At 43.6% G+C, this 15,316-nt stretch overlaps 1 protein-coding gene across 2 annotated transcripts in view; it reads right to left on the reverse strand.

The window, feature by feature from the left end:
- The window catches only part of pms1 (PMS1 homolog 1, mismatch repair system component), a 43,038-nt gene that overhangs the window by 16,975 nt on the left and 10,747 nt on the right, over nt 1-15,316 (reverse strand). For both annotated transcript variants that reach the window (XM_080456993.1, XM_080456992.1), the window contains exons 7-12: nt 14,344-14,460; nt 7,760-7,882; nt 5,747-5,890; nt 4,412-4,798; nt 3,215-3,539; nt 210-459 (exon numbers count right to left, since the gene is read on the reverse strand). In XM_080456993.1, the coding sequence (XP_080313119.1) occupies nt 210-459; nt 3,215-3,539; nt 4,412-4,798; nt 5,747-5,890; nt 7,760-7,882; nt 14,344-14,460 (1,346 nt within the window). The remainder of the gene's footprint in view (nt 1-209; nt 460-3,214; nt 3,540-4,411; nt 4,799-5,746; nt 5,891-7,759; nt 7,883-14,343; nt 14,461-15,316) is intronic.

The raw sequence follows: 15,316 nt of genomic DNA on the forward strand, positions 1-15,316 counted from the left end.
GTGGGGGCTCTATGGGTGGGGGCTCTATGGGTGGGGGCTCTATGGGTGGGGCTCTATGGGTGGGGGCTCTATGGGTGGGGGCTCTATGGGTGGGGCTCTATGGGTGGGGGCTCTATGGGTGGGGGCTCTATGGGTGGGGGCTCTATGGGTGGGGCTCTATGGGTGGGGGCTCTATGGGTGGGGGCTCTATGGGTGGGGGCTCTGCTCACTTGTGTCGCTCGGCGTCGCCAAGGTTCTCCCATCTGTGGTGGACTTCGGCGCTGATCTCCTGCAGGCTGGCGGCGGGCTTCTCGGTGAGGACCCGCGCTCTCGCCTCCCGGTCAAACAGCTCCGCCGGGGACAGGGGCGCTCTGGTGGCCCGCTGGCTGATCAGGTCGTACGCCGTCAGCGACGCCCGTTTCTCTGTCACGCTGTTGAGGGTCTTTTTGTTGGGGCTGACGCTCTGACCTCCGACCTCCGCTGAGAGAGTGTAACAAATCAAATTAACCCATTGAGACCTGAAGCCGATTCTACATGTCTCCTAAATCTCAACAGTATTCTGAAAAACGTATGTTTCTATATCAGTGGTGCTCAATCTTTTTCATGTCAAGGACCCCCAAAATTATATGTATTTGGCCGCGGACCCCCATCAAAATATTTTGTTCCAGGGACCCCCAGAAGCAAAGATTTTAGTTAAAAAAATTCGCTTTAAAAGTATTTATATTCAAAGATTTGCACACATTTTCACGATTTTTCAAAAATAGCAGATCTACAAGCTCGTAGCGCGGCACTCGGTGCCGCGCTATGAGCTTGTATATCTGCTATTTTTGAATAGCTAAAGTGTAAAATAATGCTTTTTAGCTCAAATAAAAAAATGACACAGTTCCAGGTCTTAACACCTTTACCGCCGGGCCCGTAGTTCTACGGGCCGTTAAATCCAACGGTTAAGCGCCGAGCCCGTAGTCCTACGGGCTGCGGTCTTTTCGCGCATGCGCGGTCCGGGTGCACTTTCGGAATTTTTTTGATCCACTTCCGTTTCCGGTTTGATGACAGGAAATAGAATTATTTGGGATCCGGTTTCGACGATCACGCCCGCTCCCATTCTACAGACGAAACTGAAACTCAATTCTCTTCCTGTAGTTTTTTCTCCTCGCATTTCACTGTTTAACGTAATCCGCTCTAACTACAGTCATGGAAGTCCGTTTGACATGCGGTCTTCACTGGGAGATACAGGGAGATCTCGCGGATGTAAACAGACCATTCACGGCTCAATCTTAAGGATTTTAACAAGATCTATGGCGACATGAAAAAAACAAAAAAACAACAAAAACACCTTGGCAGGTGAGTACATTATTATGAGATTAACCTCTGGCGGTGGATGTGTTAATGGGTTAATATAAATGAAAAGGACATTTCCTTTTCTGCCTTTTCAGGCTTTTGTAAACAAAAATTGCACAGGGCAGATGTGACAAATAAAACTAGAAAAAGTGCTCCTCGGGGAGCACAGCTCTCCGCCAGGTCAGGTTGCAAAAATCGGCCTCCTGGTGGCGCTAAAACAGACGTGTGTGAACTTTCGCGGCAATTGCGCGCTGCGTTCATGATTTTGCTCAAAACTGACCACTCCTGCAAACTTTGGAAGCCAATGTTAGCCGGTCAGGATGGAATATGATCCATCTGAACCATCTGATCTGTCCGATCAAGCATTTTTTTTTAAATTATTATTATTTAAAGGAGAATTTTGGACTAAAGTTTTCTTACCTTTTCTATGACGTTATGATATCTTAGGATGAATGGTACAGTAGAAATTTCATAACTCCACCCCTGAGCCGCCACAGCTTAAAAGGTGCGCGGATAGGCCTTAGGTTAGATCACATATTTTAATAGCTTTTTTTAATATTTTTTTTGGTGAGATCTGACGTTCATAGTGACAGAACACTATGCAACCAAAAAAAAAAAAAAAACAGAAGTCTCGCTAGACGAGATTGAAATCTCGAGATTTCAATCTCGTCTAGCGAGACTTCTGTTTTTTTTTTTTTTTGGGACAGTGTTTTGTCACTATGAACGTCAGATCTCACAAAAAAATAAATTAAAAAAAGCTATTAAAATATGTGATCTAACCTAAGGCCTATCCGCGCACCTTTTAAGCTGTGGCGGCTCAGGGGTGGAGTTATACATTTTTTCTACTGTACCATTCATCCTAAGATATCATAACGTCATAGAAAAGGTAAGAAAACTTTAGTCCAAAATTCTCCTTTAAGTAAATTTGTGTTACAGCTAAATGTTTTTATTATGAAGGTTTTGGGCAATTTGGACAGCAGCAGTCAGTGGGGCACCGGGAAGGTGTATGTTTTTTTACCACCATTCTAGCAAACATTTGACCATAATTTCTGCTGTATAGTTCTTCTGGAGAGCTGAATAAATGCCGCTAAAATTCACTGCCTGGGCCCAGACGGTTGGCGTAACCGCCTGGGCACTTGGACAGGTAATCCAGACAGTGTGTCGTGGGTTCGACCCCCGATCCCGACGGCCTTTGCTGCATGTCTCTCCCCATTTCCTGTCAGCCTACGGGTCCTATAAACACAGGCATAAAAGCCAAAACCTTAATCTTAAAATATATATATATATATCACTGCCTGACTGTTCAATGAACTCATTCCTTGATCTGAGTAAGATTCGCTGCCTGGTGCCTCAGTGGCTTTTGAGTTTTTATTGTTGTTGACAAATAGCCAGTACAAGTACTGTGGAGACGGGTACAGCACTGGGTACTCTAACAACGGGTACAGCAATGGGTAGTACGGGTACAACTGGTATTGCATAACCGGGTGTGTGTGTGGTACGCATTCCCAACTTGCACAGTTCCTGATTTGCGTGGGTCTACAAGCACACGGGCCTTTTACGCAATTTTTCAACAGATGAGTTTATCGTCACTGTCGGGGGCAAAACCTCATTATGTCCAAAACTGTTACTTTTCGGAATTCTAATTAAAGAAAATAGCAGATATACAAGCTCGAAATGCGGCACGAAGCTTGTAGATCTGCTACTTTTGATGCGTTCGTGTGGCGCTGTAGTATGATCAAGTAGGGCATTGATTGACGTAAAAACACAAAGTCAGAGGTTTCGACAGCAACGATATACGGATGAATGGAGGCGATTCTGACGATTATGCAAAAAATACATTTCTCAATGAATTTGCGATCAGGCGATCAGGTGTAATAATTGTGACAAGGCCTTTTACCTGGGAGCTCCGTAGTGGTGGTGGTAGTGTCGTGGTGGTTTGTGGAGACGGGTCTGTGTACTCTGACGGGTTCGAGGGGCTTCCCGGACACGGGGTCCGACAAGGCGGTGCCAGCGCTCCACGTCTCGGCAGAGGGCTGCTGCCGCTCTCTGGCCGCCTCTGGGCCCTCCGGGCCCTCTGGGTCCTGGTCCTGGTTCTGGTCCTGGTTCTGGTTCTGTACCGACTCATCATCATCGTCTGCCAGTCTGTTCACCCAACTGCTTTCTGCTGAACCACCAGGGTGGTCTGCGGCGGCTGTGGCATCGTCGCCGTCGTTCGAGTAGGGCTGTCACGAGTACAACATTTAACCAATTCAATCCGGGAACGCATCTCTGTCACTTTGTAGATTTCTGCTACTTTTTGAAAATGTATGAACATTTTTCAACATGGAAACGATTATGAGAATTATGCGAAACAATTGCTCAAATAATTACGATTAGGCGGTTAAAGGGTCTACACCATGAAAATCACTTTTTTCTAGTTTTTTTGTATTTTTTGGGGTCCCCAGTGTCTCTTGTACCCCAAAAAATGTTTTTTTTTTAAATTCAGTCATTCCTTCTCATTTCATGGATTTCCAGAATGGGCGTGTCTGAACAGGCGATCTCAGAATGGAAATGTTTATGATGTCACAAACATTATTGATGGCAGACCCAATGTTAAATGAAAAGTGCCCGAATCGCTCCGAAACTTTTTCTACCCCCCCTAAGTGGGGGTCTACGAACAAATACTTCGGGCTCGGATTTTGGCTCCGCCCCCCGGAAGTGGGTGAAACAGGCACCTCAAACACTTGGTGGAATTGTTCAAAAATGTTCAAAGTGGTTTTTTTTTTATTTTGTATTTTTCTTAGATGCTTCTTTTTATGCAGAATTTTTCCATTTTTTTTTATTTTTTTAAATATTTTTTTTAAATATTTTTTTGTATTAACAGACAGAATTGCTCAGTAGCCCCCCCCTGCCCAAGAGGACGTTTTGGTATTGCAGCTGAAAGCGCTGTATAAGCCAGAGACAATTGACTTGGGATGAGTATATCTGAGTGATGATTTAGGCTCAAACCTTTTGAAAAAGGTTTGAGGGACATACACCATATGATATTAAATATCAAATATTTTTTTTAAATTCATGGTGTAGCTCCTTTAAGTAATAATAGCGACAGGCCTACGTTCAGGAGGAGGGAAGTGTCGAACGAGTTGACGACCCAGTCCTCCGCCACGGAGGAAGAAGAACTGCTGCCACATCTGTGAAGCACCAGAGTGCCGCTAGCACTCTGGTGCGTCACAGATGCGGCGCCGTGCGTCCCCAGAGACGTGGCGTTGCCGTCTGTCGGCAGAGGCAGTTGGGTGTCATGGCTGAAATGCTCTCCGTCTGAGCTCCTTATGTCGTGTTCTGCGGAGGCATCGGGGTGCAGGGGCTCCGGTGTAGGGGTCCCGTCGGCGTGCAGGGGATCCGGTGTAGGGGTCCTGTCGGGCTGCAGGGGTCCCGGAGGTTCAGGAGATCTGTAGCCGTACAGAGAAACCAACATGGCCTCCAGTGCTGTCAGCACGGCTTCCTGGATGACAACATGAGTTGAAGTGAACAACCTCCATTAAAACGGTTAAAATAAGCGTTCAACAGCTCTATATTCTGATAGCAGTCATTGCTATAGAGTGTTTGTTCAGTAACAGGGGTCCCCCCAGCTCTTTAGTAAACACTGTTTTACAAAATGTTATTCCTCATCAGTGTAGACCAGGGGTCTTCAACCTTTTCAGGCCAGGGACCCCCAAACTGATGGGGAGATGGAGCAGGGACCCCCTACCTCGTAGGGTAGGGGGGGCTACCACATATATTGTATATTTATGTATACAATTGTGTTTTATATTGCCTGCTGCTATACGCACCTGCCCCAGTAGGTGTGCAAAACAAAACATTCTCTACAAAATATGTATAAACATACCATGTTATTGTGCATTGTGCCTCCATTTATCTGTTTGCTATGGAGACAATTTGACATTTTGGGGAAAAAAATTAAAAAAAATGTTTTTTTTTCAAACAAAAATATTGTTTAATCAAACAGCAATTTCGCGGACCCCCTGCAGTACCTCCGCGGACCCCCTAGGGGTCGCGGACCCCCTGTTGAAGACCTCTGGTGTAGACGTTCAAATAACTATCGTTCTACTTATACAGTAGTTATCATGCTTGGTGTGAACTGCCCTTTATTGGCATTTCCAGCAAAACAGCTCTTCCTTGGCTAGCTGCTGTGCGGTGCTGTGTCTCTGTCGGGTGGAAAACTGTCCGAAACTGTGACTTTTCGATTCAAATAAAAAAATAGCAGATCTAAAAGCTCAAAACGCGCCGCTTCACGCTACGTTTCGAGCTTGTAGATCTGCTACTTTTGATGCTTTTGTGTGACGCCGTAGTACGACGATCAAGTAGGGTGTTCATTTACAAAAACAAAAACACAAAAACTAACAATAATGGAGATAAGAGGTTTCTGCCCGGCGACAGCAAGGATTTGTACCTTGTTGTGCAGCAGGACCTGGGTCTTGTCTGGGGTCAGGTTGACGTCCAGGGCGGAGGGCGGGACGGTCACACTCAGCATGAGGGTGGGGTAACGGCTGGATGTCACCTGGGGGTACTGGGACAGGTAGCGTTGGCGCAGGAGCTGACGGGTTGAGGTGGCACACGGTACGGTACGTTCACATGAGAAGGAAAGAAAACACAAAGGACTTGGTTGATGCCTATAAGCAAAGAAAAGGGCGTGTCTGGGCGGGTTGGATTTATTGAACTTGTTGATATATCAGTGATTCTCAACCAGTTTAATTTCAAGGACCCCCAGTTTGATATACATTTGGCCACGGACCCCCCATTTGATATTGTTTCTGTTTAGTTTGTTTTTTGTCTCTGGGACCCCTGTAAAATCCTCAGTGTTCATTTAAAGCTGCACGAACTTTCCTCTTCTACCTCGGATTTGAACCCGGTTTCCTGCGCTGAATTTTTACCATCGAGCCAATAGAGCCCGCCTGCTTGCTCAGGGGATAAATGTATGAATCTTGACCATCAGGTCAAAATTTGGGTCAGATCCTGTGTCCAGGTGAGACACGACCTTTGACACGATCTAAATGTCTCAATAGAAGAGCAGGGAGACAACATACAACCATCCCAGAGTCATATTGTATTAGCATACTCTACCATAAAGATGGGACAAAATTAACACATACAGTGCCAAGATCGCATCGATGCGTTCTTTCAAATCCATCGCTTGAGTGCCAGGATTCCAAAGAACGCATTGATGCGTTCTTTTGAATTTTCATTGTTTAATCTGTGATCGCACGGCTGTGTTTATTTCTCATCAACACTTTCGTTTTCCACTTACGTCACACTCACCCGGAGCCGGATGTAAAAAAAAAAATTCATTTCCGGGTCACGTTGTTTTTCTCCGGTGATTTTCGGCCAGAATAAGGAAAAACACGTTTTTTCACACGGTATAAAAAACGAACGGACAGCTCAACTTCTATTTTCTTTGGTCCGGGTGACTAACAGTCATCGTCGTAGTGTATCACATCGTTTTCAGGCCGATCAGCGGGACAGGGATTGTCGAAAACGTCACATCCTGTGAATGACCGGATATGACGTGGGCCTGTTTGGGAGGGGGCGAGCGAGGTGATCAATGTTTGGATTTGCTGCTCTCTACTGGTGGAACTGTCGTAGGTGCTTGACAACACAATCAGAGAATGTATTTGAATGAAAAATTACAAAACAAAAAAATTAAAAAACACGCAAATTGCTGGCACAGGGGTGAGTACATTATGAATAAACTCTGGCAGTCAATGTGTTAAAAAAGGTTCATTAAAAAAAAGTTAACATAGTGCCGCTTTAACTCAGAGGTTCCATTTGTATAGTTACAGACCTGGACCCAGTTGCACCACCTCACACTAAGTTCAAACTTAGCCTAGTTATAGCTTAAATGTCTTAAAAAAAACATTTAGATATAGCACGGCACCGAGGCACCATAGCACGGCACCGAGTGCCGCGCTATGAGCTTGTAGATCTGCTATTTTTTGTTTTTTATTTGAAAATGTGTGCAAATCTTTAAATATATATATATATATTCAAAGATTTGCAGTCATTTTCACGATTTTTCAAAAAATAGCAGATCTACAAGCTCATAGCACGGCACTCGGTGCCGTGCTATGAGCTTGTATATCTGCTATTTTTGAAATGCCAAATACATCTAAAATGACAAGAGACACTTTCCCGGATTGAATGTGTTTAAGCTATAACTAGGCTAAGTTTGAACTTAGTGTGAGGTGGTGCAACTGGCCCCTGTACAGGACCCCCCTGGAACCCCCTCGTGGACCCCCAGACCCCACATTGAGAACCAATGGTTCGATTTAAAAAAAAAAGTCCAGTAATTTGTATGTATTGCTTTGATCCCACCTTCATGATCTCTTTGTTGTGGACTGGTCGGTTGTTAGGGTTAGGTAACATGGGTTGTTAGGGTTAGGGTTTGTATTTATTGCTCTGATCCTACCTTCATGATGTCTTTGTTGTGGACCGGTCGGTTGTTGATGAACAGGAAGGTTTTGTCGTAGCTGGTGGAGCTGGTAGAATTGTAGTCTGCCCCAGGCTTGGGGAAAAATCCATCCAGCGAAATCTAGAAGGGACAAAAAAATATATATATAAAATAATTAAAATGTTCCTGTTAGTTTGGATTTAATAATAACTAATTACTTTACCCTTTTACAATTACAATTTAAAAAAAAACATAGAGGAAGGAGACCACTGTATAAGGCAAACATAGTTTGAATGCCTTCAAAGTAAACAGGCTCCTCAGGAAGAGTTATCGTACTCCAAACACGTTGCTGAGTAGTCTGTATGTGTTAAGCCTGGGAAGGGAACGCATGTGCGTCATTTTAAGATGTCTTTGGCTATTCAAAAATAGCAGATACACAAGCTCATAGCGCGGCACCGAGTGCCGCGCTATGAGCTTGTAGATCTGCTATTTTTAGAAAAATCTTGAAAATTTGTGCAAATCATTTTTAACTCAAATCTTTGCTTCTGGGGGTCCCTGGAACAAAATATTTTTAGATGGGAGGGGGTCCGCGGACAAATACATATTATTTTGGGGGTCCTTGACATGAAAAAAGTTTGAAAACCATTGAAAATATAGCAACATAAGTAAAAAAAAAATTAAAAAAAAAACTTTAGGAAAAAAAAACTGTTAGGATTTAGAAGACATTTGTAAAATCCCCAGAAGCAAAGATTTGAGTTAAAAACTTTCGCTTTAAAAAAAGTATATATATATTCAAACTAAAGATTTGCACTCATTTTCACGATAAAAAAAATAAATAGCAGATCTACAAGCTCGTAGCGCGGCACTCATGTTCATGAGAGCTATGAGCTTGTAGATCTGCTATTTTTATAGAGCCAAAGAAATCTTAAAGTGACACAGATGCCTTCCCGGTCTTAAAGGGTTAAGCCAAGTTTGTTCTTTTGCCTAAACAAAAACGTAGAAAAATAGCTGTTTCTCTATTGTTTTCTGCCTTGGATTTTTGCCTCCTTGGGAACCCTAGGACTTTCCACTTTTTTTGTGACAATTACAATTTAAGCATTTAGCAGACGCTCTTATACTGAGTGACAAGTGTGAGATCACAGTAAACAGCATGACCCCTAGTCAACAGCGTACAGTAAATGGTCATAGACAGTCATAATAATATAGAATTGTATTAATCTTATTCTGCTTAGCTGTTAAACAGCTCGGGCTGGGAGATCAAACCTAAATCACTGTCATGTAAAACCTTTGCCTCGATTACGATTAATGAACGATTATTAAAAAAACTAAAAAATAGTGAATACAGCAGATCTACAAGCTCTTAACGTGTCGCATCAGGATGCAATGTGAACTTTTAGATTGGCTATTTTTGTTATTTTTGATGAACTTACGTGAGCAATATTAAGTAAGTTAGAACAGTGGTTCTCAAAGTGTGGTCTAGGGACCCTCGGGGTTCCTTGAGGGGGTTCCAAATGGACCCTTATATATAGGTTTGTAAGAGTGTACACAAATGGAACCAAACGGGTCCATTTGGTTCCGTTTGTACACTCTCAGAGTTATCGGGGTCCTTGAAATAAAACAGTTATAGAACCACTGGGCTAGAGGTTCTAAAAGCCCATTTCGATGAGTTAATTACCCAGCCCTAGCTCTTATACAGAGAGACGTGTGCAAAATGAGAGCAAACAGCATGAACCCTGGTCAACAAACGACAGGGTAAAGTGCTCATTTAACCCTTTAAGGCCGGGGAGGGAACGCATCTGTGTCATTTTAAGATTTCTTTGGCTATTCAAAAATAGCAGATACACAAGCTCATAGCGCGGCACCGAGTGCCGCGCTATGAGCTTGTAGATCTGCTATTTTTTGAAAAATCTTTAAAATTTGTGCAAATCATTTTTAACTCAAATCTTTGCTTCTGGGGGTCCCTGGAACAAAATATTTTTAATATGGGAGGGGGTCCGTGGACAAATACATATTATTTTGGGGGTCCTTGACATGAAAAAAGTTTGAAAACCATTGAAAATATAGCAACTTAAGTAAAACAAATAAAAATAAACTTTAGGAAAAAAAAACTGTTAGGATTTAGAAGACATTTGTAAAATCCCCAGAAGCAAAGATTTGAGTTAAAAACTTTCGCTTTAAAAAAGTATATATATATATTCAAACTAAAGATTTGCACACATTTTCACGATTTTTCTAAAAAATAGCAGATCTACAAGCTCATAGCGCGGCACTCGGTGCCGCGCTATGAGCTTGTATATCTGCTATTTTTGAATAGCCAAAGAAATCTCAAAATGACACAGATGCGTTCCCGGTCTTAATGGGTTAAACAGCTCTACAAACACAGCTGATAACCCACGCATTCATTTGATTGAGAACATTTTTGCTGAAATGAAGGCAAGGACCCTTTATAAAAACGATCAATATGAATATGCCATCATCGTAACTTACAGCAATAACACCAGAGTTGACTTTTAGCGCGCTCAGCGGGGTCCGTCTAATTGTCGTTTTAACAACCACGCTAATTACTGGTTGTGAAACGTTGGACAGCAGGGGAGTAGCGCGTTACGTAGACTTAACCATTACGCCATGTTCAATTACTGTGACACAGGTTTGATCCAGTCCACTCACCCAACACCAGCACTTCTGGTCATGTGAAGGCCTTGGTTCTCAAAGTGGGGAGTGTGTGTGCACAGTTTCACTGTGATCGGGGCTAAATTGTGCCGGAGATTCCCTGCTCGCAGACGCACGGACACACACACACACACACGGACGGGCGGACGGACAGGGTGCAAAACATAGTTTCGGCCACGCCTTCGGCCCTGGCGGAGACACAAATCGTGACCATCTGAGCAGCCATCAGCTAGTTGAAGCTGAAACTGAATCCCCACCCCCCCCCCCCATGGGATCAATAGAGGTCTCAGGTCTACCTCTATGTCCTGCATGCACGTCTGTGTTACTGAAATACACACTTGGCTTCTCATGCGCACGCAATAAAAGTGTGTAATCTTTATCGACCTTTGAGAAAGGCACGCTGATTGCACGGTGACATTTGCACACAAGGACTCACGCAGCACATGGGCAAAGCGTCTGCTGTCATAACATTAAGTCTTGGCTTTGGGCATGAAGGCTCGGGGAGAGTTTCTCCCGGAGCCAGTAACAGGATGACTCAACAGAAAATTAAACCATTTAACTATTATGATGTCAATGACTTGTTAAAAAACACCAGAGGAACGGACGGCTAGTCTGAAATTATGGAAAACTATAATTTTCTACAGATTCCAGGCGGGGTGCAGCCCCTTGCAGCCCCCCACACCTGCCCCCCGGCCTCATTATTAACCCTTTAAGGCCGGGAAGGAAACGCATGTGTGTCATTTTAAGGTTTCTTTGGCTATTCAAAAATAGCAGATCTACAAGCTCATAGCGCGGTGCCGCGCTATGAGCTTGTAGATCTGCTATTTTTAGAAAAATCGTGTCCCTGGAACAAAATATTTTTAGATGGGAGGGGGTCCGCGGACAAATACATATTATTTTGGGGGTCCTTGACTCAAAAAGTTTGAAAACCATTGATAATAATAATGAGCAACATTAGTAAAAAAAATATATAAAGAAATAATTTACAAGACATTTGTAAAATTTAGATTTTTTTTTTTTGTGAATTTGTAAAAAGATTTGAGTTAAAAACTTTCGCTTTAAAAAAGTATATATATATTCAACCTAAAGATTTGCACACATTTTCACAATTTAAAACAAAAATAGCAGATCTACAAGCTCGTAGCGCGGCACTCGGTGCCGCGCTACGAGCTTGTATATCTGCTATTTTTATATAGCCAAAAGAAATCTTAAAATGACACAGATGCGTTCCCGGTCTTAAAGGGTTAACAGCAAAATGCAAGCCAATGAAGTTAATAGAAGCTTTGCCGTTTAAGGTTGGGAGCACATATGCTTCCCTGTATTTCAGCTCATTAGGGTCACTTTATGAGAGGCACGAAAGGGCACCTTTGGCCCCCGAAAGGGCCGCGGCTGGCTGTGCGCAGTCACGTTGCAGAAAAAAAAAGAGAAAAGAAATAGAGTGTCACATTCTGTTCCGCGGAGGAACGGGGGTCCCTTTCAGCAAAAAAAAGCTCCCCCCCAGCGCCAGGCCTTCCGCCCCTCCGGGGGGAGAATTGTCAACCTGGATTGTGGTGGATCGGGTCCCGGCCCGGAGCTCTGGGTCTCGGGAGGGAAAAAAAAACAGGGAGAGGAGGAGAGAAAAGTTCTCTTTCATTTGACGACGGGAGACCCGAGGGGAAGAGGTCAGAGGTCGCTCTCATAACCGGGCACCCAGTTAGCCGCGGCTAAATAACAACAACAAAGGAGGAGAGAAAAAGGTGGGGAGGAGGAGAGGGCCGCTCCATGTCTGTCAGGGCAGATTAACGGGGCAGCAGGTAAAGACGGATTTATGCACAGTTGCGCTGGGCCGAAAATAGCCGATCTAAAAGCTCACACAGTGTTCGTGTAGTGTCACGACAACGTGACGCGTCGAGCTTGTAGATCGGTTGGGGGGAAAATGGACGGGGGCCCAAGTACAGATCCCCTGTACGTTGTGAGCTTTTAGATCGGCTATTCTAGGCCGCGCGACACTGATCTACAAGCTCGTAGCGTGGCACGAGTGCCGCGCTACGAGCTTGTAGATCTGCTATTTTTGAAAAATCTTGAAAATGTGTGCAAATCTTTGAATATATATATTTTTAAAGCGAACATTTTTATCTCTAATTTTGCTTCTGGGGGTCCCTGGAACAAAATATTTTGAGATGGAGGTTGGCGGCCAAATGCATATAATTTTGGGGGTCCTTGACAATTATGAAAAAGTTTGAGAACCACTGATATTGCAACATTTTTGAAAACCGTTGGGAATTAGAAGACATTTGTAGAATCGGCTTCAGGTCTCAATGGGTTAACAGTCACGTGACACCTACCGTGACCAAGCACAAACCAACTCGACAGTCGCTCAATTACCAGCAGCGTTGCGGCCCCCCGGCTGAAGCACTCAGTCCTCATCAGGGGGAAAAAGACCAAGAGGAAAAAGGGCAAGGAGGAGGAGGAGGAGGAGGAGGAGGAAGGGGAGAAAAAAAAGAGTTTGGCTGGCCACCAGCTGACCACATTTTGCTGGCTCCAGACCAGCCGTTCCGTGATGAGGCCATTAGCTCACAGTCCAAGTATAACACACACACATGCATGTTTTCTAACATGTTTGATAACATGCCTGTGTCTTCTTCTGCAAATCAAATGCCGTTTAACGGCTCCAGAATGAGGGTCAGAGGGCTGTTGTCGACTTGGCCAGGATGTATGAGAGGTGTGTGTACGTAGATAAGTACGTACGTACCGTACCGTACGTTTATATACATGATATATACATACTGTATGTACGTATGTTCAGCCCATCATCTATCTAGGTCTAATATTATTATTATTAGCATCATTATCTCTCATCTCTAGGTGAATCGGTATTCAGGTCAGACTGAGCTGTAAGCACATGAACCCTAGCGTCCCTGGGGCGAATGTTGTCTGAAAATAGCCCCTCTACAAGCTCACACGTCGTGCAGTGTCACAACGTGACGCGTTGAGCTTGTAGATCGGCTGGGGAAAATGGAGGGCGCCAAGTACAGATCCACCGGCGGACCTCAGTCAACAAAGGACATAAGAGTTTAAGTGGAAGGGTTTTTTTTTCTGTCAAGATGAGGGATTGACAGTAGAAGTTTAAAATTGTACTTAAAAAAGGTATAAGTGATATTTTTTGGTTAAAACAAAACGTTCTTTTGTTAAAAAGATCATTATATTGTGATAGCAATCGCTGCCATAGAGTGTTTGTTCAGTAACAGGGGTCTCTCCAGCTCTTTAATAAGCAGAAAACACATGTTCTAGGTGGGACACCAATTTCATCCCGTCGGGAAAGAGTAACCCATTTATCAGCTTAAATTTGATAGTGTTCCTGTTCCAATTTATTTTTTTCATCCCTTCCAATTTTACTTTACTTTTCATGTTTATCCTGTATCTTGTATGATACTGTAACTCTCTCCTGACTAGATTAATGTGCAGCTTTGATGGCTTCATATGCTAATTTGACAGCACTATCATCAGTATTGTGTAAATTAAATGTTTTGTTTTGTTTACACATTATCGTTGTTAATAATATGTTGGATTAATGTGTATTTAAATGTTTTGTGGTGGGAGGGGGGGGGGGTTCCTATCACACAAGACTTTGGTGGCCCTCCGGCAGTAACGTTGGTGGCCCCCCTGCAGGTAGTTTGAGATGCACGTTCTGTGTGGCTCAGTAGCTTTCCTTTAACCCAGTTTTTTGAAAAGAATCTGGAAAATATTTTTTCAAGATTTTTCAAAAATAGCAGATCTGCAAGCTCGTAGCGCGGCACTCGGTGCCGCGCTATGAGCTTGTAGATCTGCTATTTTTGAATAGCCCAAAGAAATCTTAAAATGAGACGCAGATGCGTCCCCGGTCTTAATGGGTTAATAACCTGTGAGTGTAGTCGGTGATGGTGGCAGCAGCAGCAGGGCAGCAGGTTACTAACCTGTGGGTGAAGTTGGTCATGGTGACAGGGGACCAGGTTAGCCACAGCGCCAGAGCCCAGGGTGACTAGGAGGGCACTTCTGTGATCGGACACTTTGGCTTTCTGCCAAGCCACCACCTGGAAGGCAGACAACAAGACAATTCAACAAACACATCACATCCCTATATACCGGCCAGGAGATTGGTCGGTGTTCATTGGTGAATTGAAACGATGTACTGTAGCAGAGACATTGTCTAAGAAGCAACGTAACATTTGAGTTCCAAAATAAGACAGAACTTCTGAAACAAAGCGACTCCAACACATATACAATATATAGTAGGTAACATCGATATAGTAAAACTACATACTCTTTATTTCTGAGCTACTAATGACATGTTTCAGTCAAATATATATTTTTTCTATCAATTAGTCCCCCCACGGCGACTTGAATTCATGGATATTTCTTTGTTTTTGTCGCATTCCTAAGCCAATAATTTGATGACCAGCGGACCGGTAGGAGACTCAAAGGAGACTCTTTGTATCTCCTACCGAAACCGCTGCCGGTCATCAAATTATTGTCTTAGATATCCATGAATTCAAGTCTCCATGGGGTGACTAACAGATAGGAAAAAAAGTCATTTTGGGGGTGAACTATCCCTTTAAGCATTCAGTAACATTTTATATAAGGTATAAAGTCATTTTCATTTAACACCCAGTCATACAACAATGAGCCTTTTAATACCATTTAATACAGATTTTTTTGTCATTGCATCTCTTGCTGATCACACATGGTCTGAAATAATGAACAAACGTTATCAGACGTGTGTCAGCTGTGTGTGTGAACACATGTGGGTGAGTAAGACATTTAACATGACAAAAACTAAAGCAGGACACATTATTTTCACATCCCAGGAGTGTGCCTTGTGGTGGGGTGACATTTCACCCCGAACAGTAGGTGATCTATCACAGTGGGGTCTGGGGACCCCCCAGGGGA

Source organism: Gymnoscopelus braueri (assembly GCF_963280865.1).
Source record: "Gymnoscopelus braueri genome assembly, chromosome: 18".
In the NCBI taxonomy this organism is placed as follows: domain Eukaryota; kingdom Metazoa; phylum Chordata; class Actinopteri; order Myctophiformes; family Myctophidae; genus Gymnoscopelus; species Gymnoscopelus braueri.